This window comes from Gallus gallus, chromosome 13 (genome assembly GCF_016699485.2).
Source record: "Gallus gallus isolate bGalGal1 chromosome 13, bGalGal1.mat.broiler.GRCg7b, whole genome shotgun sequence".
In the NCBI taxonomy this organism is placed as follows: domain Eukaryota; kingdom Metazoa; phylum Chordata; class Aves; order Galliformes; family Phasianidae; genus Gallus; species Gallus gallus.
The window spans coordinates 16,061,691-16,086,561 of record NC_052544.1 but is presented as its reverse complement, the minus strand read 5'-3'; the positions used below and the strand labels follow the sequence as shown (position 1 = coordinate 16,086,561).

Here is a 24,871-nt window from a genome sequence, read left to right as displayed (position 1 = left end):
ATTTATTTGGTTACACAGCTGCAGTTTGGCTACAGATGAAAGGAGAAAGCCTTATAAGATGTCTTCTCAAAGGTGCATAGTTTCAGCAAGTGAGATGTTCTTCCACTGTCCTAGTGAGTTCAGTGGCAAAACTGCCCCAGAAAAAAAGGATCTGGGTTATGAACAAGATAAAACATGCAGTGCAAAGCTTCTAAACTCTAAGCCATGAGTGCAGCTGAAATGCACTTTAATTACTGCCTAGATTGCTAGAGGGCTTATGCTATCAAAGGTAATTGCCTGAATAAACATTGCACACAGTGTGGAGGTCTTGGAGTGCAAGTTACAGAGGCAGAGTGGGGTCCCTTGCAGCAGACTTGCTCACAGCTCACTCCTATGCATGCACTCTGCCCGTGTCACCTCTCAGAACTGCTGGTGAGCTGTTGTAGGATATGGCATGTTAGCTGTTCAGGGTGTGCTACGTTTGCTCACAGCTTCTCCCCTTGTTTTGAATTCCATTTGCACACTGCACCGTGTAGCTTGCCTCCTGTATGCAGTCACAGCACACTGGTAAGCAGCATTCTGCCATGTACTTCAGCAGAGCGTGCATTCACCTACTTGAAGAGCTGATATAGGTGGATTGGATTAATGGTTTGCAAATGCTAATCTGTTAGCTATGCATCATCATACAATATGCCAAAGATATTTTTGCTTTATTTCACCATTTGCTTATTCCCTTCGAACAGCTTGTTACCAGAGTCTGTAAGACTGCATGAATTCAGGATATTGTAAACAAAACAAGAATCTTCAGTTCATTTGCTTAATGAGGACTGGTGTTGAATAGTCCCCAAAAGAATTGGCACAAGCTTTCTTGCCTGAAACCTTTAAAACAGGGCTGGAAAGCTACTCCCCACACACTGATGGCAGAATGTGCTCTTGGCAGAAGCAGTGGGTGCGATGACTTCACAGCTCCGTGCCCAGCTCTGCATTCTGCAGCACTGAACATTTCTTGCTGCAACCTTTGCTTTACAGGCAAGAAAGTGTGGGATGGTGATGGACCATCACTATATGTCCAAATGGAAAAGCTTTCTCATAGCTTTTGCCCACAGTACACATCACAATTTATTTCTGCCTCTTAGTGAGGTTTCCCTTAACCACTGTATGGGATTTCACCCTGTTTTCTTTATAAAGTGAATGTTGTGTAGGTAGTCAGCTGCTTTGCAGGGGATCTGTGATGCACTTTGTTTTGTACCTTCAGTAGGTTTTACCTAAAAGATGAGGAACACACACCATGACATTATTGTTCTAATTAAGTTCAGATCTGAATTATCAAATGGCTTTCCTTAGTTCTTCCTATTGCTGTAACAGGTTTCCCAAGCTGTGTTCCAAGCTTCAGTTGATCACTCCCGGGTTTCATCTGGTGACAGCACACATGGAGAAGAAAGGGGTTTTATATCTCTGGGAGTATATAGGCAGTATAGTGGCAGAGTATCTCTGTTATTGGAGAGAGAGAAAGGCCGAGAGATGCGATTTTTAGATGGAGGGAATATCTTGGTGGGAACAGCAGAGGGTAAAGGAGTTGCAAGAAAAAGCCCAGCCCTGCAGGACAGCTCATGGGAGGGTTTGTAACCCCCGGGGACTGTGAGTGAGTGACAAAGAATGATGGATATTAAGTGCTATTTATTTTTATAGCATTTGTAAAATAGTATGAAAGAGAGCTGAGCCGAAGTACCCATTATTCCAACCGTCATTATTAGGGCGGACTTGTTATTAGCTCCAGGTAAGCTGTAGCTTTCTCCTTTACAGGAGAACATACCCACCCTCGTCAGCCACTGCCTCAGACCCAACAAAGTGAAATGTTAGTTACATGCAAAGGGTTTCTCTCCATCAGAGTTGCTGCCTCTGCCCACCTACTTTGTTAAAACTCCTACCACTTGAATCCAGTGTTCTTTTACTAGGATCCAGGCCATCCCTTGCAAACCAACTCCCACCCCTGCTGCTAGTGCCCAGAATCACACAAGCCCCCAACACGATAGGAAACGCAGCTTTATTTTTGTTCTTTCACCTTATTGTAAGATAAGAAGATCTTACAGCTGGTGAAGCAATTGAAGCTGTAATGAGCATGCACTGTTTTAAATGTATCCACAAGAAGAATGCAAATTTACTCTGCTAACAGATTTTTGAATTATCCTAGCTTTGAAACGATCCAGTTGCAACTTGTGTATGGAAAAAGCCCAATTTAACATGCATATGAGCCCTTGAGCTGGGAGTGGGTGGGAGGGGAGGTCGTGTACTGAAAGCTAAGTTTGGGGTGATGGGCTGTGTGGTGTGAAGGAGCAGTGGATGGGGAAGGAAGGCAGGGGTGAGTTCTGCAAATGGCCACTGCAATTAAATGTTACTGTCAGCAGTCTCTTGGTGAGCGCAGAAGGTGTAATGAAGCCTTTCCAAAGGTGATTTCTGGTTATTCATCACCTGTAAACAGAGAATTTAAGATACAGGATAAAAAGCAATTAAAAGCATGTATGTTCTACTGTTAACTACTGCAAAGTGCAAAACAGCGAGTGCAGGCTCTGTGCACACTGTGCCTCATAGGAGCAGCTTCACGTGATACAACTTTTAAAATTCCAGTAGCACAGCTGATGGAGTAGTTAAATATCTTACCACACATCAGTTAACGAGGTGGTGTTTAATTACAGTGAATTTCTGTGAAGCCCCTGAGCGCCTTTTGGCTGATGGAGGCGATGCCATTGGAGTCAATGAGCAGTCCTTGCTCGGGGTGCCAGTGCTGTGCCATAGAACTCAGGGCTGCTGCCTGCAGTGCTGCACTTTCAGCTTCCTGGGCTGTATGAAGTCTCACAGACCTGTCTGCAGCAGTGCCCTCCGCTGGCACCGGCAGCTTCCCACGTCCTGCAGTGGCACACCAAGCTGTGCCGTTGCAGGATGGCTGTAGGGGATGCTGTGCTTCCAGCTGGGCACCCTGCCCAGTGAGTTCCTGCTTCTGTTGCTGCTCTGACTTCTTGAAATAAGTACAAAGCATAAACGAAAGCATAAATACCTGCTGCTGTCGTTATAACCAGTGTTTCTGCATTTGCATTTTGTTATCAGTTTCTGTTTTGCCATTGTAACATTTCATGATTTTTTAACGTTTTGTTTCCTTTGTTTTCTTCCTTAACATTTCCATTGCTTATTTCTCGTGCCAGTGTACTGTGTCACCTCACCTAAGAAGGACGATAGGTATAGGGAGCCTCCGCCCACCCCTCCGGGATATATGGGGATTTCTTTAGCGGACATAAAGGAAGGATCGCCCCACCACCCACACCTAAAACCTCCCGACTATAGTGTGGCAGTGCAGAGGTCAAAGATGCTGCACAGTGACCTCTCTAGACTCTCGTCAGCCCCTCTCGGGAGCGACCCGGTGGCCTGTATTGCATCGAAGATGCCTCAGTGGCATAGTCGGCAGCCGTCCGGCCCCCAGCTAGCAGATATGCCTGGCGCAGATAGTGAAGAGGATGGTATGTGGAACACCTGGCTCGGGAGATGTTAATTAACACCGTGTTAATGGGTCTGTGCAGTGCTTCCTTCACAGTGACGGTCTGGGCTTTCTCTTCGTCCCGCTTTGAGACTGAAACTTTGCTCATCTCTAAATGCACCGATGTGTTGGTGTGTGCGCATATACACCCACGTTTGTATATATGCACATCTGAAGAAATAATGCCTTCCTTTCAGAAAAAGCATGTTGACACCAAACAGAACTTAATTGCTATGGATGAGCCCTCCCACATCCAAACGAGATGCTCACAAGCATGGAGATGCTGGTTTTACTTTAAAACGTGCACCCGCTTGGTGGAGATGATTGAAGGGACACTGTCGGGCTTTAAATTACATGCGGATGAGCTCCAACCTGCCTGGGTTAATTAATTGGCGCCCCACCTTTTTGGGGATGATGACCTAAATTGGTTCTTTTGAATTCCGCTGTGGTCAGGCTGTGTGCAACTCTCCTCGTGTCCCATTTGTGCTCTTAACGTGCTGTCCATATAGGGATTTCTGGAGTATGAGCCTAAAAACACTGAAGAAAACAGCAGTAATGTTTTGTTCTTCTGAAAAGTGCATTTAATAGAACCTGATAGAGCTGATCCCACCAGCCCTGGCAGTGTCCCTTGCAGTGAAATTCCCCCCAGTCTTGTTTGAAGCAACAGCCAACGCTGCGGAGCACGGCGTACGTCCTGTGATTGGAATACAGGAATGCTCTGACATGGTGTCAACACCCACCTGGGGCAATTACTGCCCCGTTGTTTATCTGCTGATTTGCTTTTAATTGTGATGCGCTGATGTGATCTCTCTGTACCCTTTCTGGTGAACTGACTATTTATTAGGGTGCTGTGGTCGCTTCTTTCAATCTGCCTGGCTTAAAACAAACATTAATTGAGATGAAAATGATTTCTGATGCAAAGCAGTCCTGTCTTGGCCTGTTCTGATGCGTATATTAGTACTGCAATCCAAATTTAGGGCAAAACTCCTAAAATTGCCCAGCATCCACTCGGTAGTGATACCAAATCTTTCTGCTCTAAGAATAAGGAAGTAATTGCTTCAAACATCGTGATGCAAACATTTCTGAACTAAATGTAACCGTGCACTTGTAGAGACACCTCTGGCTGTGTTGCAAGTGCCTGGTTAATTTTATTTGGAACGTTTTCACAACGATCACTGCATGCTGGGAGGTGATTTACTGCTCTGCCCTGAGTCCGTAGGTTGGGGGATATTGGGAGCTGCATGCCAACCCTCGGAGGCAATGGGATTCCCCATCTCGCGGTGCATACGCTGCGTGCCTCTCACACTTGTGAGGTTTGTCACGTGGGGATCCGTGATGTGCTGCAGTCCGTTGTTGAGGCAGCATTCATCACTGCGCAGCGCTGAAGTCTTAACAGAACCGCAGTAATCAGATGAGTGGGTTCTGTTCTGTGCTGTGCTGTGCTGTCTGCATGCGAGGCAGCGGGCCCGTGCAGTAAGGTGCTGTTCTCTCTTGTTTTGCAGAAGACGAACAAGTATCAGCAGTGTAACCGTCGGGCTATCCACGGAAACCACTCCAAAACACGAGGGATGCGGGAAGGAGGACCACAGGATCCCGTTAGCGACTGCTAACGACTTGCTGCTACTCACCTCACTCATTGCGTTCGCCTCTGTCACGGATGGGATGAACTGATGGGGTCATCGCTGTCCCGTCCCTCTGCTCTGCCGCATCCCCTGGGCTGTGTGAGGGCGCCGGGAGAGCCGCGGGGCAGGCAGCGTTCTGTAGGATACCATCCAACCTCAGCAGTTCCCTCCTCGTTATTTTCTACATCTGAGAGTGTTATTTTATGAACTCGGAAGAAAAAAAAAAAGAAAAGAAAAAAAAAAAAAAGTCAGCAGAACCCGAAGGACGTTGCTGCAATATCTGAAAATAATTTATTAATTTAAATGTCTTTCTTTTTTTTGGGGGGGGGGGGGGGGGTTGGGGAGGGAGGGAAATTTCCTTTATTTCCTTTGTGTCGGGAGCGCTCCGGTTGGCTGAGGCTGACCGCTGAACCACGCGTGATGGCACTGCGAGAGCGCCGTGTAAACCCTTCGTGCCCTCCGAAAACTCCAGGCGTGCTCCGGCAGCGCTGCCATCTGCCGGCCCGGCCTTCCAGCACAGCCCTCTGCACGTGGCTCGATGCTCTTTAGCTGCCAGCCAATGAACGGCGTCGCCGCTGTTCTCCTCCCCTGCTGAGCAGCCCTTCGAGAAGTGGCAGCTGTCGCTCACAGCTGCCGGGTGAGTTTGCTGCTGTCCCGGAGGAGCTGTGGCCGGGTTCCGCGTGCAGAGGTGCTGCTGGCGGCCCAAACCCAACGGCGCGCTGCGGGTTTTCAGATCGGCCCACACAGCCAGAGCTGTGCAGGATTTGGGGGCAAAGGTTAGAAAAGAAACAGGTGGAGAAACGGAACCGCCTTCCTTTCACCTTACAATGGCTGAAACCAACTGTGAGGTGATCGCACGGGGACTGTGAGGTCACAGCCTGGGCCAGTGATTGAGCACCTGGTGCAGGGGCGTAGCCAGCCCTGCGAGCACAGGTGGCAGCAATCCCAGCGCCCTCCCAGGGTGCAGCCCTCCATAACCTCATATGAGCACTGGCAGCCGCAGGGGAAGGATCTCTGCTTGGAAATGTCCTCCTTTGGAGTGCTGGGTGAGCCCTGGTCCTCAGAATGGGGTAAGAGATTCCTCTTTTGTTACCGGATTGTGACCGCTGCCTTTCTTGGATGATCCGAAACTGGTTTAAAGCAGCTGCGTCTGCTGCCTCCTGTCCTTACAGATGGCATAATGCTGAGGTGTGGGCCCAGTGTGTTTTATGGGGGATTGAGAATCAGACCTGCTGCGTTCATTGGGAAAATAGAGGTGGTCTCCAACGTGCTGTTCTGAACCTTAAGTAGGAGCCCCGGGGCTGCTGGTGCTCCGAAGGCTCTGATGTGCACACAGCCCCCGTTAGCACGAGCTTCTGTTTGGTGATGGCTGAGCAGGTAACCAACTGCTTTGGTTTTGTGTAGCCAACCGGAGTGCACAGGGTTAAAACTGGAAATACCTGCCTTTTCCTTTCCTTCTAGCACACAACGCCCCCACGCTAGTGTTAAATTGGACATGAATGTGTGAATAATATGTATTTAAACATTTAATTGTAAATCTTTGTTGTGATGTTTACAGCCTAAGCTAGAAAGAAGATGTTTGTCATTTTTACAGTGCCTCAGAAATGATTTCTATATCCATAGTTGTGAAGAGCTTTAAGGTTATTATTTTTTCCCCTGTGTGTGTGCGGGGGGTGTGAGGTGAGTGCGGTGTCACAGCCAGAAACACCCCACAGCCTCTGATGTGCTGTCCCCATGGTGATGCTGGTGCTGTGAGCAGGGATGGGGCTGCCCTGTGTCACCTCATGGCACGAGCATCCGAGCAGCTGGGAAAGGGTCTTAAAAATCACGTGAGGTATGGATTTACATGAAAGCGTTTTGCTTTTCTGAGGCCTTAATGAGAATCGTGAACCTGCACAGGCCTTAATGAATGAAGGTTAGCATAAAGCATCGGAACGCTGCAGGGCGGAGTGGTTCCTTTCAGCACAGTGATGTTGGTAGTGGAGCTGTTGGACTGATGGGATGTGAGCCTCGGCTGTTCCACTGTGCTGCTGTTTGCCTTCCGTGCGCAGTCCCAGCGGTGCTGGGAGAGCCGCCCTGCTGGGCACTGCTGCAGCCGTTGAACAAAGGTTGGGGGATGAGGGCTGCCGTGCCTCCTGTGTCCCTGTGCTGCTCCGGGTGGCCGCAGGTGACCGATGGCCCATCAGTCTGTTCCACTGAAAAGCTCGTCGAGTGAGCGAGAGGCTGCTCCTCGTGTTCCCTGGTATCCAATACAGCCAGTGTAAATACATCGCGCCAGCAGTGGACACGCGAGCTGCCCCTCCTGCTTCTCCTGGCCACGCAGTGGGGTTTGCCCTCCGCTCATCCTCGCCGTGATTCCTTTTGTTTGTTTGTTTTAAAGCGAACCGATCACATTGATCGGGGCCGGTAGCCGGCTGTGGTGTGTCCGCTGTGGGTTTGAAGAGACGTTATCCCTTTTTTCACAAAGTAAGGTGCCAATAGGACCCCGGCCGGGTCCTACTGCTGCCCCGCCGCCCTCCAGCAGCGTCCTTTACCCCCCCCGGCTCTTCCAAAAGAGCAACGCGGTGCTCCTCAGCAACGTCAGCAGGCCTCTGCAGCTGCAGAAAGGGGGCAGTAAGTGAGCCCTGAGCCGTGGTCCCATCTCCCGTGGTGCAGAGCACGGCACGGAGCTGTGCGCAGGCTGTCCCTATGGCCGAGCCTGTCCTGTGCGGGGGAGGGATGCTGGCACGGAGGTTCTCATAAAGCATTCGGGTTAGGGTTAAGTTAAGGATAAGCTTCCCACTGCCTGTGCGAGAACGGAGGAAAAAAGGGATGCTCTCTCTTCAGAAGAGCTTGACACATTGTATTTTAGAGCGCTTGTATAGAGGGTAACCTACCTTGAATTCCCAATCCAGCTTTTGCTTACGTTGTGCTTTTTATTGTTTTATCTTTATTTTTGATATACCTGGAATGCAGTTTAGCTTGGTATTAATTCTAACTATGTGAGCATATTGGCAAAACTGCACAGATGTAATGATATTCCAATAGCAATTGTACTGCACAAGTCAGTGATTGTAAAGTATTCTGTAACAAGCAATGTTTGTCTCCTATTTTTTGATATCTCTTACACTTATGTCTTTTAGAAAGACAGTGCCTCTGTATGCTTTTTGTATTTTTACTGAGTGATTGTAAATATTTGTTATATTTTTGGTTAAGAGAATGTTTAAAAGTACTGTTTATTATCCAATCTATTAATATGTTGGAATCAATAAACAATCTACATCCAGAAGCTTTTTTGGCTGTGCCCGTGCGGTGCTCTGGGGGGCACTGTGGGCTCTGCTCTCATCCCCACTTCTCCCTTTGCCCTGGGACTGAGCAGTCACCATCCCATGAAGGCCGTATCTGAGCACAGTGCTGCAGCTGTCACTGCACCTCTCATTTAATTGCTGTGCTCTGGGGCTGGGGAAATGCAGCTCGTCCACCCTCACTTCAGGAGAAGCGCTTAGGATGCTTAGAAGCCGTGATGTTTTTGATAGCTCTTACAGTTCGTCACGTAATGTGGGTGTTCTGAGCTTCCCTAACGGTCCTGGAGGTGCACGACGATGGGAGCTGCTCCCACTTCTCCCATTCCTGACTCGGGGAAGCGCGGGGTCTGCACGAGCTGATGGTGGAGGGTCCCATACAGCTCTGCTCGCCCCTCGGTGCCCACCAGGGGGCAGCAGTGCGCTGTGGGGCGGGGGGGAAGCGGTGGCTGCTGCGCTCCAGCCTCACGTAGTGCTTAGGAGCAGATGTAAAAATGAGGGTTGTAATTGTATCTGCAATTCCGAACCTCGCAGCGTAACTTCATACCCTCAAACATCTGTTTTAGGGTCATAGCTGGCAGTGGCAGGTAACTGGCTTGCTTTTCAGACTTGGTAGGCACCAGTGAGTATTATGAATTCATGCTCATTTCTGAGCAAGCACGACTCGTGTTGCACAAAGCCATGGGCAGTGGCCCTGGTGATGGTGCGTTTTGTTCTGGCATTGTGCTGATACGCAGCGAAAGCCATCGTGCTCCAAGGAAGGCCCTGAGCAAAGTGATGTCATCCCATCTCTGTGGATACAGCTATGAGATGGGAACTGTGCTCTGGGAGGCTGCTGGCTGTGAGCCTGGGGCCTGTCGTGGGGAGGGCACAGCACTGTGCCGGGGTGTATAGGGTGTAACTCTCCTATAGATTATAACGGGGGCTGGAGGGCTGAGGACACAGCTGGCACTACGTGAGCTGCATGGTGCAGTCTGCCAGTGTGACCGCAGGGTGAATTTGGCTGTGAGTGTCCCATTTTTGTGTGATAATCCACCGGCCTCTGCAGCACCTATAGGGGGAGGGCTGGGAAACCTGTGCCCCTTCATTGCTTCCTCTCCTTTCAATTCCTGTACTGATACGCAGCCAGTGGAGAGGAGGATCTCGAGCAGAGATTTCAGAGCAGTTCCTTCCCCCGCCCCATGCAGTGCCTCTGCCATCCACCTCAGCCATCTGCAGGGGTAATCACGTTGGGTAGAAGTCACCCTTAGTTTTACAGCTGTGGCAATTGAATGCAGTTGGAGATGTGACTTCTAAATGAAGCCGTGCGTTTTTCCAGTGAAGCGTTTGACATCAGGAAGAGCAAACGTGAGCACAGGGATGTGCAGAAGTGGGGCAGAAGCAGAGGGATGTGATGCTGCACCACCTACTCTCCTTGGGTTTGCTTAGCACTGCATGCCTGTTGGTAGTGCTGTGTGCTTTGGTGCTTCAGTGTCATTAGGGCCTTTACAGGACAAACAGCTCAGAATGGGCTTCATGCCCTTGTATATCTGTGCAAACATTCCTGCTCTCTTTTAAGGCTTGAATAACACCGTAGCTGGTTGTTAAGCTGGCCGTAACGTCCCCAGGGTCAGAGGAAAGTCCCCATATGAGCTTCTCCGTGTAAAAGGGAAAAAGGAAACGTTTCACAAAGCCACCAAACTAACCTCAGTGCCTGAAATGCATTGTAAAAACCAGTGTAGGAAGGGGAGATTCGGACAGTTGCCAAGTGAAGGGCCTTGGGGGCATTTTCCTATGGGGTGTGAACTGCTCAGTGCAGCCCTACAGAGCTCAGTGATCGCAGTGACACCAGGAGATGTGCTGAGGTCTGTCCTTAGGATGTATCTGCACGCATGCCTGTGTTATGAGGCTTGTTTGTCTGTTGGGGCTCTGATGGCTTTTCAGTCGATGCCTTTGGATGGAGATCTCCTTTGTGCTGGATGGCTGGAGCTCAGCGTGGCTTTGTCCCATCCACGCAGGGGGGAATGTCTGCAGCTCTGTGGGGCTCCCCCATTCGTGGGGACGCTTTGCTGTTGTGTTGTGCACCTATGCAATGTCAAATCCATATTGCCCACAGCAGCATTTAATAGACTTCTGATGTCAATTCGAAGTCAATAACTCAAGATCTTAATTGCAGGATGTGTCTGGACTCTGGCTCACCTGCCGTTATTTCTGTGTCAAATAATCCCTGATCTGTGGCACAATGTATTTCTTCTCTGTGGCCTCGGGGAACCAAAACAGCATTGTGACACACACTGCTGTGGAACAGCGTTCATTGGTCTGGAGAAAGAGCTCCAAAGTGCCCCCTTCTGTCAGCGGGATAAACATCGGAGCTATCTGAACAATTGGGCAGTTGTATGGAATGACCTATTCTGTTTTTGTTTTTTTTTAATGTACTCAGTGTCAATAGAAAGGTGGCACTTCTTGAAAATTAAGAGGAAAGGCATTTTAAATCCCTTTGCTCTCCTAATAGAGCCTTCCTTGCTGTGGCTGCTGTAGAGCTGGAGGCCCTCCCTGCTCTCTGGGTGCACAGCCAGGACCTCAGCTGGGGGCAGCCCCAGGGAGTGAGTCTGACACTGCTGATGTGATGCTCTCCGTGTGCACTGACGCAGCGTACCGAAGACATAAGCAGCATTTGCAGAAGGTCAGTGCGTGGCTGCAGCTGTGCCTGACACAGAGCCGGGAGCAGAGCCCTGACCTCCAGTGCAGGCGTTCGTTCCCTGGCGATGTGCTGAACGTAGGAATTGTTGTGGCTGTAAGGGAAAACGAGAACTGAGAGGGTGATTGCAGAGCTGAGGTCCTGCTCAGCCCGAGAGATGGCACTGTGCTTCCATTTCACAGCATGACAAACCGGACTCGGGGACTATCGAGCCTCTCTCCAAAGTGCTGCTTTTCCAAGGCTTTACATACAGTAAAGTCCATTATTGTGAAGGCCAAATTGCTGCCAAAAAAAAAAAAAAAAGCCTTCAGCTAAAAAGTATATAGCCATAAACTAATAACACATCATTCCAATGAAAAATAGCACACGGGGAAGGAGTTTTTCTCAGTTATTGATGGCCAATGTTTGTTGTATTGTTGTGCTGAATCCAAGGAGCCTTGATGGAGAGAGGCAGCTCTTCGGGTGAATGGCACTTCCGTGGGTGTTTTATCAGTGCTACAAAGATGGGCCCTGGGCTAACGAGCAGCCCTGCTAATGGGGAGGAAGGGAAAATGCAGGCGATGGGAGCAGGGATGGGAGTGGGGGGCAAATTGTGGGGTGTGCTGTGGGGGGAGCATCCCCATGAGCCTTTAATACAAAGAGCGCAGAGGTTGGGTGGTTATCCACCTCCCAGCCTGTGGGTTACTGAGGGTCAGAACAGGACTTAAGCATCGATGGTAGCGCGTTACTGCTGCGTGTGGTGGGCGGCCGGGGGAAGTTTGGCTGTGTAACCCCACTGCCAAGTGTCTGTGCAACGGGAAGGCCCAGCAGGGAGGTGCCCACTGAAGGCCGTTTTAAGCACGAGGTGTAAAATACTTGTTCTTACGTATTGGTGTGGGACTTGGGAGCAATTGTGAGGGTTTTTTTGGAGAAGACACTGCGTCATGCTGTAGGTTTTCTCCAAGTATCAGGGCTGTGACACTGCTCTGCCCTGGCAGCTGGCTGGGATAGATGGCAGCAGGGTTCAGCCCAGTGACACAGCTCTGGAAGTGTCTGTGGCAACCCCTAAAAAAGAAAAATCAGCCAAGAGATGGAAAATTGGCCAAGAGATGGAAATGTGGAGCTTACAGGAGTGGAGACAGCAACAGGCTGAGGGACCTGAAGGCTCTCCTGCTCCCTGCTGAATTCACTAAGTTCACTTAGGCTGCTTAATTGGAGGTGATAATGCAGCATTTTCTGATCTGGCAGCATTTATGCCGCAGTGTATGAAACTGGCTGAAAAGCTCAGGAGTAGTGGAGCAGCAGATGAAATCTGCCCGGCAAAGAGGGCAGGGTGAGAACAAAGTTTATTTCATTAAGGAAACGCAAGAATAAAGGAACAGAGCTTTTCAGAGCAACCTCATTAGAAACCCAGGCAAATTAGTGGCATTATGGTTTATTAAATATCATTTGGCCAAGGACAAAGAAGCCTTGCAGCAGAAAGCAAAACCATAGTGACAAAAAAAACACAAAGAGGAACTGTTTTCTCTCTCGAGCACTTCCCTTCCGCATAACTCCTGGTCTGAGCTCTCATAAAGATGAGGCCCATTATCTAAATGTGAATCCAGAATGGAACTGATTGGGTTTGGCACCTGAAGGGGAACATCTCAGCCGGTAATTGCATGTGGTCGTATCCTCAGAAGAACGTGACTGGTGGAAGTGTGGTCCCAAGGCCCGTTTGTGGGGACCAGGCTCACGTGCACTCATTTATTCTTTGTTTGAAAGCCAATCTGTAGCAGTGTATGTGTGCATGAATACGTATTGATTTTATTAATGAAAATTAAGCATGGACAAATTTGCCTCAGTGGAGACCGCAGGGCAGGGGGAAGGAAGGTTGGCCATGCTTAGCTTTTATATGCTTCCCTTCTTCAGGATTCTCTGCACATCCGTGCCAGAGCCTTGATTGGGATGCAGGGCTCCTCGCTGCCAGGCTCCTGTCTCCGGGCTGTGAGAAGGATAAAACAGAAAGAAAGATCTCCTGGCCTGCTGGTTGTAATGCAAGCTCAGAGCCATTTGGCACCCACCTGTTTGGGGACAGAGATACTCCCGTGATTAGAAAAGAGAGCAGAGATTGGGGCAGTGGGTGCAGAGATTTCCTAAGAGTGAACCCAAAATCGCAGAGCTCTGTTGTGTGTGTGGAGCAGGAAACAAACCTGCTGTGAGATAAATGAGATGCTGCTTGGCCTGTCCCCAAAGGAATGGGGAAGTGCTTTAGGATCGCTGCACAGGGGCACATTTCTTGCTGAAGGTTTGCTTTGCGTACATCCATGAGCGGGGTGGGGTGGGGCCGAGGGTGATGAGAAGCAAAGCCATTGTGCCCCTCTGTCCTGACTCAATAGATGCTATTTGCAGACCTACGGGGTCAGACCCCTTTGGGCTCCAAGTTGGGCACTGATTTGATGCATGGAACTTCAGACAGCGCTGGTGTTCCCAGCTCTGAGCACTTCCTGAGGTGGGAACCTGAACTTCCTGGAGCTGTGATGGGTTCAGAACTGCTCACAGCACACAGAAAATAATTCTTGGAGATTTGATGATGATTTTTTTTTCCCTCTATTGAACATATTCTAAGGGGCTTTTGTTGCAGTTGTTTTTTCGTTTGTGCTGAAATTTCTCCTGACTTCTATCAGCAGTAACACATGAAGCATATTGGGAATTGTTTGGGTCAAACAATTTTGCCCTTTTGTAAAACGATGCTTTAGGAATATTAGCACATATATTGGTTATATTAGCAATCTGTTTACCCAGGTAACTGAAAGCGAGTGCAGCCTGCTGCTTTTGCAGGAAGACAAAGACAGAGTGGAGAGCGTTTGTACGATCCTGCATATAAATGACTTATTTATTTTGATAAGATTTTACTGAAATCCAAAGGAGAGATTTGCTGTATAACTGTAAAATACTGATCAGCATGAAATAATGCCCGCATTCTGTGCCTGATGGGCTGAGCAGGTGGGAACACCTGCCTGGATGGGCGCCTTCGATGGATGGATCACCCATGTTCTTGTACAGATGACTCCACAGGGATTGACCCTCTTCTCCTCCATCACCTCCAACAGAGGCAGCAGCACTTGGGTTTGTCTCATTGGGCACCAATGCTGCTGACAGCGATCCCATAGAAAAGCTGTGGCACTCTCCATACACCCATACAGAGAGCAAAACTGAGTGCAAGATGTGCTCCTCAAGCTGCCTGCTGGCAATTTAACCAAGGTGCAAGATATCCTTTTCTCCCCATTTCTGCTCCTTGTGCTGCCATCTCCTGCAGGGATTCAGGTTCTCCCCTGTTCCTTCCCTTTGACTGTCTCCATGGTGGCTGGAGGTGGTGCACCCTCCTTTGTGGCTGTGATGCTTTGCAGTGCTCTTATGAGGCTGCAAAACCCACCCACAATTTCAAAGTATCACAGTACAGTTTGGGTTGGAAGGGACCTTAAGGTCATGCAGCTCCAACCCCTGCTATAGGCAGGGACACCTCCCAGCATGCCAGGTTGCTCTAATTTGCTTTGCAGGAGCCAGAAGGATGGTTATTAGGTTTTGGTCTTACTTAACCAACCAAAAAAACGAAAAACACCAAAAAAAAAAAAAAAAAAACCAACCCCAAACAACCACAAACCAAACAAACAAAGAAAGAAACACAGAGAGAAAGAAAGAAAGAGAAACAAGGCAAATAATTTCCCTGTCAAACCAGCAGTGCTGTGGTACTGCTTCTGCAATTACAGTGATCGTACATGCATGAGTGATGGGACTTTCTCATATGAGAGAAATGAGGAAAAAGGTCTTTTAAAACACACTTTAGTTTCACTTTGTAATTATGTGGATCCAGGCATCGTGGAGATATCACTGTGTTGAAGTATGAGATTGTTTGAACGCTTATTTTTATCCCGAAGCGGTGCCGTGAGCAATGCTTCAGAGTATTCCAAATTGACTGAGTTGTATTAGTCATATCTGTGTGACAAAGACAGCAATTTAGATTGGTGTAGAGTAGTTTAGATTGGTGTAAAGTAGATTTAGGAGGTTTTGATTTCCATCTCTGAAGAGCTGAAGGGTCAAATTGTAAATTAGAGGAGCACTCGGCAGAGTTGGATGTCGGCGCTGTGCAAGTACGAATAGTGACAGTATTGTTCAGAAACACATCTTATGCAGTGGAGAGTTTGTACAGCTGCACAGTGCAATCGAATGGTGGTGATGAAGGAAGGATAGGCACTGTTTTGAAGGTGCTCTGAGGGCTGAGTGCCCGCAGGCACAGCGATGGCCCCGTCCTCTTGGATGGAGCGCACCAGGCTGCGCTCACCATTCACACCCATTGGCTGCTGGGACTGAGCTTGAGCATCACTGTCCACCACAGAATAATTAATCCCAGAGAAGAGGTGTGTGAGGTAAGCCTGGATCCCCGGCATTGTGCACAGCAGCATAAAGACGTGATAACCTTCAGTGTTACTTCTCTTGTTGGTCCAAGGAGGACCCGAGGTGTCCTTCTCCATAGAGAGCCCCTTCCCACCAGGGAACTGCCTCTCAGCATTCCAGATTTCCTCCATTATTTTCACCTCTGCCAGAACGTGGGGGCTTAGCCCGCTCTTTTCTAATTGCCTCCGTGCACATGAGAGCAGAGAGGTGGTACACAGTCCTCCTGGCTGTCCTCCTTGGGACTCTGTGTGAAGACAAGGGCATCTCCACAGCACAAATTGCTTGCTGACAGTATCGGATTGCTTGGTAACCATTTGCTTAGGGCAATTACCACTAATTATTTAACGGAATTGGAAACGCAGAAAAATAATCTATAAAGGGTACTAGGGACACATTACTGTGTGATAATGGGATTTCACAAGATAGGCAAAAAATGCCCAGCTCCAGAAGTGTCAGAGCAGACGTACAGAAAGAAATATGCTTTTTTGCTACTTGTGAAATGCCATGGAAAAAAAATAAATACTGAACTGTGTTGTATCAAATGCAAGCTTAGGTTTGGGCTGGTATTTATTTATGGAGTAAGCTCTTCTTGATAATTTAGGAAAGTACATAAAGTGCATCTAATTTCATTCCCCCAGCTACATACCCATGGTTCTGCCTAAGCTAAAATTAGCAGTGTTTTTTTGTCTGGACCATCTGTAGATGTAATTCTATCTTGCAGAGCACAAGCGCACCCATTCGTAGCATGGAAATGACTTCAGTCTGTCCCTCTGAGGGCAGAGAGAGGAGAAATGCTGGAGTCCCCATTGGGTGTTCCCTCCCCTTGGCCAGGGTTCCTGCTCCTGTCCCTTGTCCCCCCACTTGGATGACCCAGCCTGAGCTTGGGTGTATGGCAGTTTGTCATTTTGTCTTATTGCTGCTGTGCTTTCATCTGTAAGATGGGTGTAAGGAACATCTTGTGTCACAGGGATGCTGCGAAGGCTGTTACATTAAAAAAGGTTTGGGACTGTCAACTGGAAGAGCAAGCCCAGGTACTGACTGAGACTGGTTCTGGGCTTCACACGAAGTCTGTATTTAATTAAGATGTCAAGTTTATAAAGTATGAGTTGTTTGGTCACCCGATCCTACAGGAGCAGAAACGGGTGATGGGAGGGCGCAGCTGTAATGCATGGTGGTGGGACCCAGTGGTGGCTGTGTGCTGGTGCTCTCATGCACTGTCCCACTGGGTGCTGCTCTGGCTGCTGCCACCAACCAAGGACACCGCTGCAGGACTGGGTATGCTGCTTCTGCTTTCGAGGAATGCCATATTCCAGCTGTCAGTTTGATATTAGCACTAAAACAGTGTTTATGCGTTTGAATAAACAAGCAATTATTTGGATCTGATCGAGACGTGACTAATTCCTACATCTTCTTTTGTGCTTTATCACTTTAATTACCCTAATTGCTGGCATACGGGAAACAATCCCTGGGCTGCAGCGTGGCCTGGGAAGCACTGTGGGAGTTTGTTTACCACAAATGTGGCCTGCTGGATATTTGTGTGTGGGACAGGATCCAGAGAGGAGGATCTGGAATGGATGTACAATAACAGTAATAACATGCATCAAGATACAATGCTTCCTGCTGAAAGGTAGTCTAATTAGTAGCACAAGTTTGTTAACAAGCACTAATTGCAGCTTTTTAGTTGTTGCTTATAATTAGAATTCTCATTCCATCAATTCACATTTGTTGGAGTCTGTTAGGAGAAACTCTGTGGTGCAGTCCTGTTGGTATGGAGTTGAATGGAGCCGGGGGGCTGTAAGGTACAGTGAGGTGTCTGTGGGCAGTGCTCCCACTTATAGCAGCACTGCAGGATGCTGGCATTGCTGTGTCTACTGAGCACTGCTTTTAATGCAGAGGTCTGGGCTGCAGTACCATCATTGCTGGAAAAAATACTCCAGTTGTGCAGATTATCTGACGTGCCCATACGTCTTCCACTCAAATGGAGCATCACTGCATTGATTCCACGTTGTTCAATCTCAGGAGTTGCTCATGGATAACAAGCCGTTCTTTAGTTGCATTTAAGTCATAATGTTATCCTTTAACCACCTCCACATCCTGTGTTTTGGATGCTGGGATGGTTTGTGCTGCTGGTGGAGGCAGTGGGGCAGCGTCACTGTGTGCCTCTGCAGCCCCTAAACATGGGAAGCGAGGGGAAAAGCAATGCAGTCAGCTGGCCTGAGCAAGTGGAACCTCTGCTATGGCCATCAGCTGAGCAAGGTTGTTGGTTTGATGGAGAAGTGCTTAACAGAGGGATGTAACAGTGCAGATTAGATTTCTTGGTTAAAAAAAATCTCTAATTAGAGATGAAATCCAATCAGCTGATGATATCAGCTATTTGCTAGGTAGCACTGTTAGATGCTGTTGGGAATGAGCGGATTGGCACAGCGCTGCTGCTTGCTTCTGAAAGTTCTGCAAAACCACAGCGTGACCAAACCAAGGAAACCAAAATATGAAAATAATGGGATCGGACTCTGTTCCTTGAGAATGAGACTCTGCAGTGCTTTTCATAACCCCCTGCTTCCCTATCTTCATATTGACTCACATCATTATGCAAATGCCGTAAATTGCAATAAAATCAATTAATGTGCTATCACGTCCCATAAAAATACCCACTTGTTAGTTTACTGCTGAAATAGCATTTCTGCTCTACTTGCTTATGTCCAAGGCAGAGGAGGGCCGCATGCAGGGGCAGCCCAGTGCTCTTCTCATAGTGCAGGACAGCAGTGGCCAATTAGTGCATCCCATTGGGTGCAGAGCACTGGAATGGGATTCTGATGCTTCGGGACCTGAGGGAATAGAATAGCAGTGCTGTCCAGCCCTGCTCCAAAATCTGAGCTTGCAATCTCACTTTTGGTTTTCTTGTAGCAAGTGTAGGCTTTAAAGGATTTCTTTATATGAACGTTTCCTCCTCTGATCCAAAAGCCCCTCTGCCTGCCTGGGAAGGCCAACCCTGTCCTGAAACCGCATCGCAACAGCACAGAAAGGATGCAGCAAATCACTGCAGCTCTCTGCAGTGCAGAAATGGGTCCGTGTTTTGTGCACGTTTGGTGTCTATGGGACACTAGCTGAGTGCAAAGAGATAGCTGGGCTAACTCACATGACCGGGATAGAATGATGTATCTGGTTTTGAAAACAGAGAGGCCCTCTCCCTAGATCACAGTGCACAGGAGGTTCCACCCCAAAGGGGGCAAAAACAGAGAGAGATCTGTGTAAAATCTGTGTCTGTCCATAAGCTGAGAGCCGAGCACTGCTGTTCTCAGGGTGCCAGTTTTGAAGGAATTTTGCTCGAATGCCATTTGATGCAATGCTGGGGTGTCCACATTGTGGGATACAGCTTTGACTTTGGATTTAACAAGGTCTGAATGTATATATTCGAGTCTGACCCATCTGAAGGGTAGTTTGGGAGAAAGTGCAATTGCGCTATAAATAATTCACTTCTGTGCCTGGGCTACCATTCACTGTAGCCCTTTTAATACCCCATAAACTCAAATGTACCATGCTATTTCTCTCCATTCCAAACTGCTCTCCCAGGGACAGAAAATGGAATAGCACCATCAGACCATATGCTGTGGAGACCAGAGAACAGATGAAATTGCAGCAGTGCCGACACGTGCTCAGTTTCTCTGGTTGTAAAGTTCACATGATAAAACAGAGCTCGTTCCTTTGTCTCTATGTAATATGTATTGAGATAGCATTAAAGTGACAAGTCCTATTTGGGGCACAATGTCCTCTCATGTTTTCAGAGTGCACACTGGGCTGCTGGACCGAGCACCAAACGAAATGGACCACGCTTATGGAAACAACAACATGTTTTTCCTTTAAGTGCTACCATATTTCCTCATCCACCCTTTGTTAGAGGTTGGTGGGGAGAAATTCTGATAGCATGCCACGCATTTGCCCTTAGTGGAGCAACACGTGCACGGTTGTTTCTGAAGCACAGAATGATGGGGCCATCATCTGGCTGATGGACACCTTGAATCTATTGATAAGAAATCCCAAATGGGTTTTTCCTGAGTTATAAAATGCACAGCACCCTTAAGGTTTCGGTCCCAGCCGACAGGAGACCCAGAATCCGTGCTCTGCCTTGTAGAAGCCTCCATTAAGCAGTGCAAAATTGGTCCATTTATAATTCATTTCAGGGCCTATATCTCAGAATGATGTTGAAATGAGTAGAGCTTCCTGGAAGACGGCCAGGACCCGTCCTTCCCCTTTCTTGTGCCTCCGGAAGAAGTGTCGTTTCAGCACAAAAACTCAATTAGGACAGCAGAAGGAAGCTGCAGGCGCTCCTCCTCCAGGGCCGTGGCCTCATTCCAGTGCTCTGCACCCAGCGCCGGGCACAGAGTCTGCGTGGGGGCAAGACTGGAATGATGAATTTGCTTCCAGGTCCCAAATCTTTCCTAGCCTGGCCTAGTATCCCTTGTCTAATTATACAGTGATGTCTCTTCTCTTAGTGGTTAATTAGTTCCTGTTTTCCCAGTGTCATAAGTCACTAATTATTGCTAAAATGAGGTATAAGAGCATGGCTCCACGTACGTTGAGTACTCTGCAAATTCCAGGTTGAGCTAAAGAGTGTTTTCCCATCTTAAGATGTTTCCAGCACTTTGGGTTTGGAATAATCCAAGTTTAGAGCTCCCCACAGCAGTGTTTCCCTTGGCTGCGTTTCCAAACAGGCTCTGCCCCCCAGCTCCGAAAACCACCTCAAACCCCAAATCCCTCCACTGCTGCATTTAGTGCAGTCCCGTTGGCAACTGATTATTTGCTAACATCCCCACAAGGGATGCATGAATTTTGCAACGCTTCTTCTGACAACAGCATCGCTTTTTATCCCTTTTGCTTGCTTCCCCATCACTTCCATTTAAGTTTCAGTGTCAAACAGACGCCCGGTGTCCCTGCCTCTGTCTCTGGGTGACACATCAGCTCTGCCCTCAGGCTGCAGGGGCAGGCTGCATCCCTATGTACCCTGCTGGAGCAGCAGCAGGCTCTGGGCTGCTGAAGGAAAGCAGTTTTCTAACAGCTTAATGTCCCCTTGGCCATACACTTAGCATTAACCACGTGCTTAATAAATTTGCTTTTGTGCAGCGGGGCCCAGAGCAAGTGACTGAGCATGGGGCTTCTCCAGGCTCTGTGCCTCGGCCACCTTGTTCCATAGGGCTGCAGGAAGTCACTGAAGTGTCTCCAGTGTACAAGTCTACCCAACTGTAAAATTGGGTATAATAAGGCTTGCTTACTTTGCACCTAAGTTTAATTTCATCCTGTTGGCTGTGAGATGCCACATCCAGCAGGTGTAACTGGTGATGCTAAACATGGGCAGCACAGAGCTCTGTCCATTAGCAAATACATGGTTATAAGAAAAACTGCAGAAATCAATCAGATGATTACCTGTATTGTGCAACCCTGCAGGCAATGAGATGAAGGTGCTCAGAGGAAGCACGTAACAGAGGGATGAGCATCACTGCCAGCCTGGGGCACACCCTGCAGGCTCCATTTGGGGAAACAGAATCACACAATGGTCGGGGTGGAAGAGACTTTAAGGATCACCCGATTCCAAGCCCTGCTGTGCGTGCCAAGAGCCTGGGGAAGCCTTGCTCTGCCCCAGGACATGGGGGGCCCTGAAAAACAAAACCAGAGCAATGCACCTGTGCCAGCTCAGCTGCCCTTGGGCTGCTTTGTTATGCTGAGCAGTCCTGGCGTGCAGAGCCTGTATTTTGTTTTAAGTGCACGCATTTATCACCTTCAGTGGTGATTTATAACTGGAGCAGATTGGAAGGATATGGGACATGATTTGTCCTGCCAGAAAGCTGCTTGTTCCTGCTTTTTTTTTTCTGACTGCTTCATGTTGTAGCGTGAGGCACCGGGGTATTGGTGGGCAGGGATACCCCAGCGGTAGTTGCCAGCCCTTATTAAGCTTCTCTGTGCTGTGTGTGGGGCTGCAGGGCAGCGAGCTGAGCCCAGCTTGGTCCCCATCTGGAAACGGTCCCAGCTTGAAGGTGCTGAGTCCAAAACTGGTGGCAGTCAATGCCAAGGGATGAACAGCATGCACAGGGTCATTTGCAAGCAGAGTAACCTCTCATTTCCACTCCAAAAGCAGCAGCTTTCACGAGGCATTTAACCAGAGCCATCCCAGCTCTAACTGGGCCAATAATCACTTGTAAGATGGAAACCCCACAGCCAGGAGGGTCCTTCTTACTCCATGTGCTCCTGCAGCTGTTGGCACTGTCTGTCTATTACAGCTCCTATCTTGGATGCTAACTTTAATGCTTCTCTTGCACAGATTTTACTGCCAGTTTCCAAAACATAGTCCACTTCTCAAACATGAAGATTTTCCATGGCTTTGAATGAAAACTGACTTTTTAAAGAGTGTCTTCTATGAAGGGTAGTGTCCTACGTTTTGCTTCTCAGCTTGTGTCAGTGGGGGGTTTGGCTGTGTTCTTATTTCACTGTTACAAACACCCCCTCCGCATGCTAATCTTTCCATTGCACTCTGATACAAGGCGGCAGCTGACAGCCCAGGGAGCAGAGCAGTCCTTGATGCTCAGCTGGGCTCCATCCATGAGATATTAAATGTAATGAAGGATGTGGAGAAAGAACAGCTTCCTTTCCCAGCTCAGAGTGACCCTGCATGCACCCTGGTTTATGGGACCCCCAGCCGTCCCCTCTGCTCTCAGCCATTCTGGAATCCCAATCTGCTCTTCTTCTTCCAATCTCTGCATTTGTTTGACCTTCGTGGACCCGTGCCCCCATCTGCCAGGTGCTCTGTGGTACCCCAATGCCCACGAACAGGTTGCCAGAGGTGGAACCCAAACTTTGATGCGCTCTCAGTAAGCGTTAATGAACCTTGCAGGGAGCTGCTCACCGAAGGATGTCGAGTCCCAGCTGTTATCTCCAGGGAAGACAACCTGGCAGAAACCACACGCTATTTGCTGAAAGAATCCTTATGTTCTGGAGATGATGCAGACATACAGGAGATGGGTTAATCCTTGCTTGCAGGGGGATCGCTGCTCTCGGGGATCTAGGCTCCAACACAGCTGTTTTCTTTCCAAAATTATTTCTTTTTCCTTTTTTTTATTACCTCTTGGAGAAGCTGAAGGGCAGGGATGGCATTACTGCAGCAGCAGATGCATTCACCCCTGCTGGGCACTGATGGTGAGTCCCGGGGCGTCAGAAGAGCAGCCACAAAGAGGGGAGAAGCAAAAAGCAAAAAAAAAATACCTTCAAGTTTATTGCTGCAATGTTGAGGCTGAGCAAGTTGTGCTGGGAACGGCTCTGGCTTGCCCATAGGAATTATTTATAACCTACAAATGACGTTAAAATCTGCATTGCTTATCTTTGCATAAGTTACTGCGGACATCTTTATTTCGGAACGCGCTATAGGAAGAGGTAATGCCACGCTCTTACAATAGATTTGTCTCACCCTCCAAGCTAGTAATTCCTTATGGTTCACTGTAATAGTTAAGACAAAAGGAAGCGTTTTAGTTCTCAGAGGAGAAAACGCTGCGGCTTTGTGTAACAAATTTTTGGTATTACAAAGGATCTGCTCTCATCCCTTATTTATTCACAAATGTGAGCTGCGTTCTTACATTGCACATTGCTATAAAAAGAGAAGATGCGACGCTTCTTTCAGGTGCTGTTTTGTTTTAGTGAATGGAAAGCAGTGATTGAAGCTTCCGATTCGGGTTTATTTCTGTCTCCCAGCGGAACAATATGGCCAACAATACCTAATATTGCTCTCATTTTTAAGAGAGGACGGATGAAGCAGCTCTCTGCACATCCTCTGTGAAGTTAAATAAGCGTTTTGATTTTTTTTCTTTTCTTCTTCATTTGGTAGCCAATGGATGTTGGTTAGCACCAGCACCAACGAGGAGAAATCCTCCCGGCTGTTCATATTCTCAGACAACACATCAACGAATGCCCTTTAAATGAAGTGAATTCCAACTTTTCTCCTGTGGATGAAGTGCCTCTGCACTGTCTGTGAGGCTGAACAGGAAATCTTTGCCCCGTGAAATCCCGTGCAATAACCGCCTGGTGATGGCGGGATGGACTCTCGCACATCTTGAACGCGTTTGATTGCCCATATGCTTTAAATTTGCTCATGTAACCATATGTTGAAAACTTCCCCAAATGCTACTTTGTCTTGTTTTTGGTCCCTGTTTTGAAGTTCTAAGAACACGGCAGCCTGACGGGGCTCCTCCAGGCTGTGCCAAGCGGATTGCAACCTGCTGCTCAGCAGGGACCCCGGGCACCAGGCGTGGGAGGAGCGTTAATAGCAGGGCAGCCTGGCAAGTGAGTGAGGGAGGAGGACAAAGAACTCACTTTGGGAGGTTTCCTGACTTATTTCTAGGGATTGCTGGTTCTTTCCTCGTGCTGTCACCATACCCTTGTGTTTTCTGAACTACTCCAGAAAGAATAACCTTCTCTGATGGCATTTAGTTTTCCTTAAGGGGATGGAAAGGTTCTTCTTTCCTTAAGGGGATGGAAAGGTTCTTCCAGTGGGCAATTCACGCTTCCCCGTGGTGATATGCAGACTGGCTGAAAAGATTGATGTGGGAGCTGTATGAGCTCCTGCCTCAGCCCTCTGCTCCTCCAACGTGCTCATGCATTTGGGTGTACCATGGCCGTGCCAGAGGAAAGCTGAGATATAGAGGTGTGGGAGCAGCCTGCAGGCATCAGGGATGTGGGGAGTGCTGGTAGTGCAGGCTGGTGTGAAGCCAGCAGAAGAGGGCTTTTTAGGTGTCTGTATGGTAACTACCCCATATCAAGCCCCTCCTACGTAGCTGCTAAAGGAGTTGATGCAGAATGACTTCAGTTCCCAGTCATCAGCTCTGGGCAACAGGAGTTGCTCATTGTCTTAAAGCAGCTGCTTTGGTAGCTCCCTTCATGCCCAAGGCTGCTGTCACCCCTCGGCCTTCTTGTTTGCATGTCGGTCCAGCTGCTACCACCTCTGCAGTTATCAGTGGAGAGATGCAGTGCTGTTCCTGCAGGCAGCTGAGATCTCATTAGTTAGTTAGTTAGAAAGTTAGGGTTTTTTTCTCTCAAATGATAATGTCGTATGTGGTTATTCTTCTATAACTTCAGGTTCTTGCTACCTTAAGACTATGCATTTTGAGGAATACACCAGCATTCATAGAATCACAGAATCAGTCAGGTTGGAAAAGACCTCTCAGATCCTCAGGTCTAACCCAGCCCATCCCACCATACCCACTATGTCCCCCAGTGCCACATACCCCCCATTCTGGAACACCTCCAGGGATGGTGACTCCCCCACTCCCTGGGCAGCTGTGGCAGTGCCTGACCACTCTTTGGAGAACAAATTGTTCCTGACACCCAACCTGAGCCT

At 48.4% G+C, this 24,871-nt stretch overlaps 1 protein-coding gene across 15 annotated transcripts in view; it reads left to right on the top strand.

The window, feature by feature from the left end:
* The window catches only part of RAPGEF6 (Rap guanine nucleotide exchange factor 6), a 106,322-nt gene extending 97,927 nt beyond the window's left edge, over positions 1-8,395 (top strand). For 11 of the 15 annotated variants that reach the window (XM_040647251.2, XM_040647247.2, XM_040647249.2 and 8 more), the window contains 2 exons: positions 3,177-3,488; positions 5,008-8,395. In XM_040647251.2, the coding sequence (XP_040503185.1) occupies positions 3,177-3,488; positions 5,008-5,033 (338 nt within the window). In that variant the 3' untranslated portion in view covers positions 5,034-8,395. The remainder of the gene's footprint in view (positions 1-3,176; positions 3,489-5,007) is intronic. The other 4 variants (XM_040647256.2, XM_040647254.2, XM_040647255.2 and 1 more) reach the window with 1 other exon arrangement.
* Positions 8,396-24,871: the final 16,476 nt, after the last annotated feature.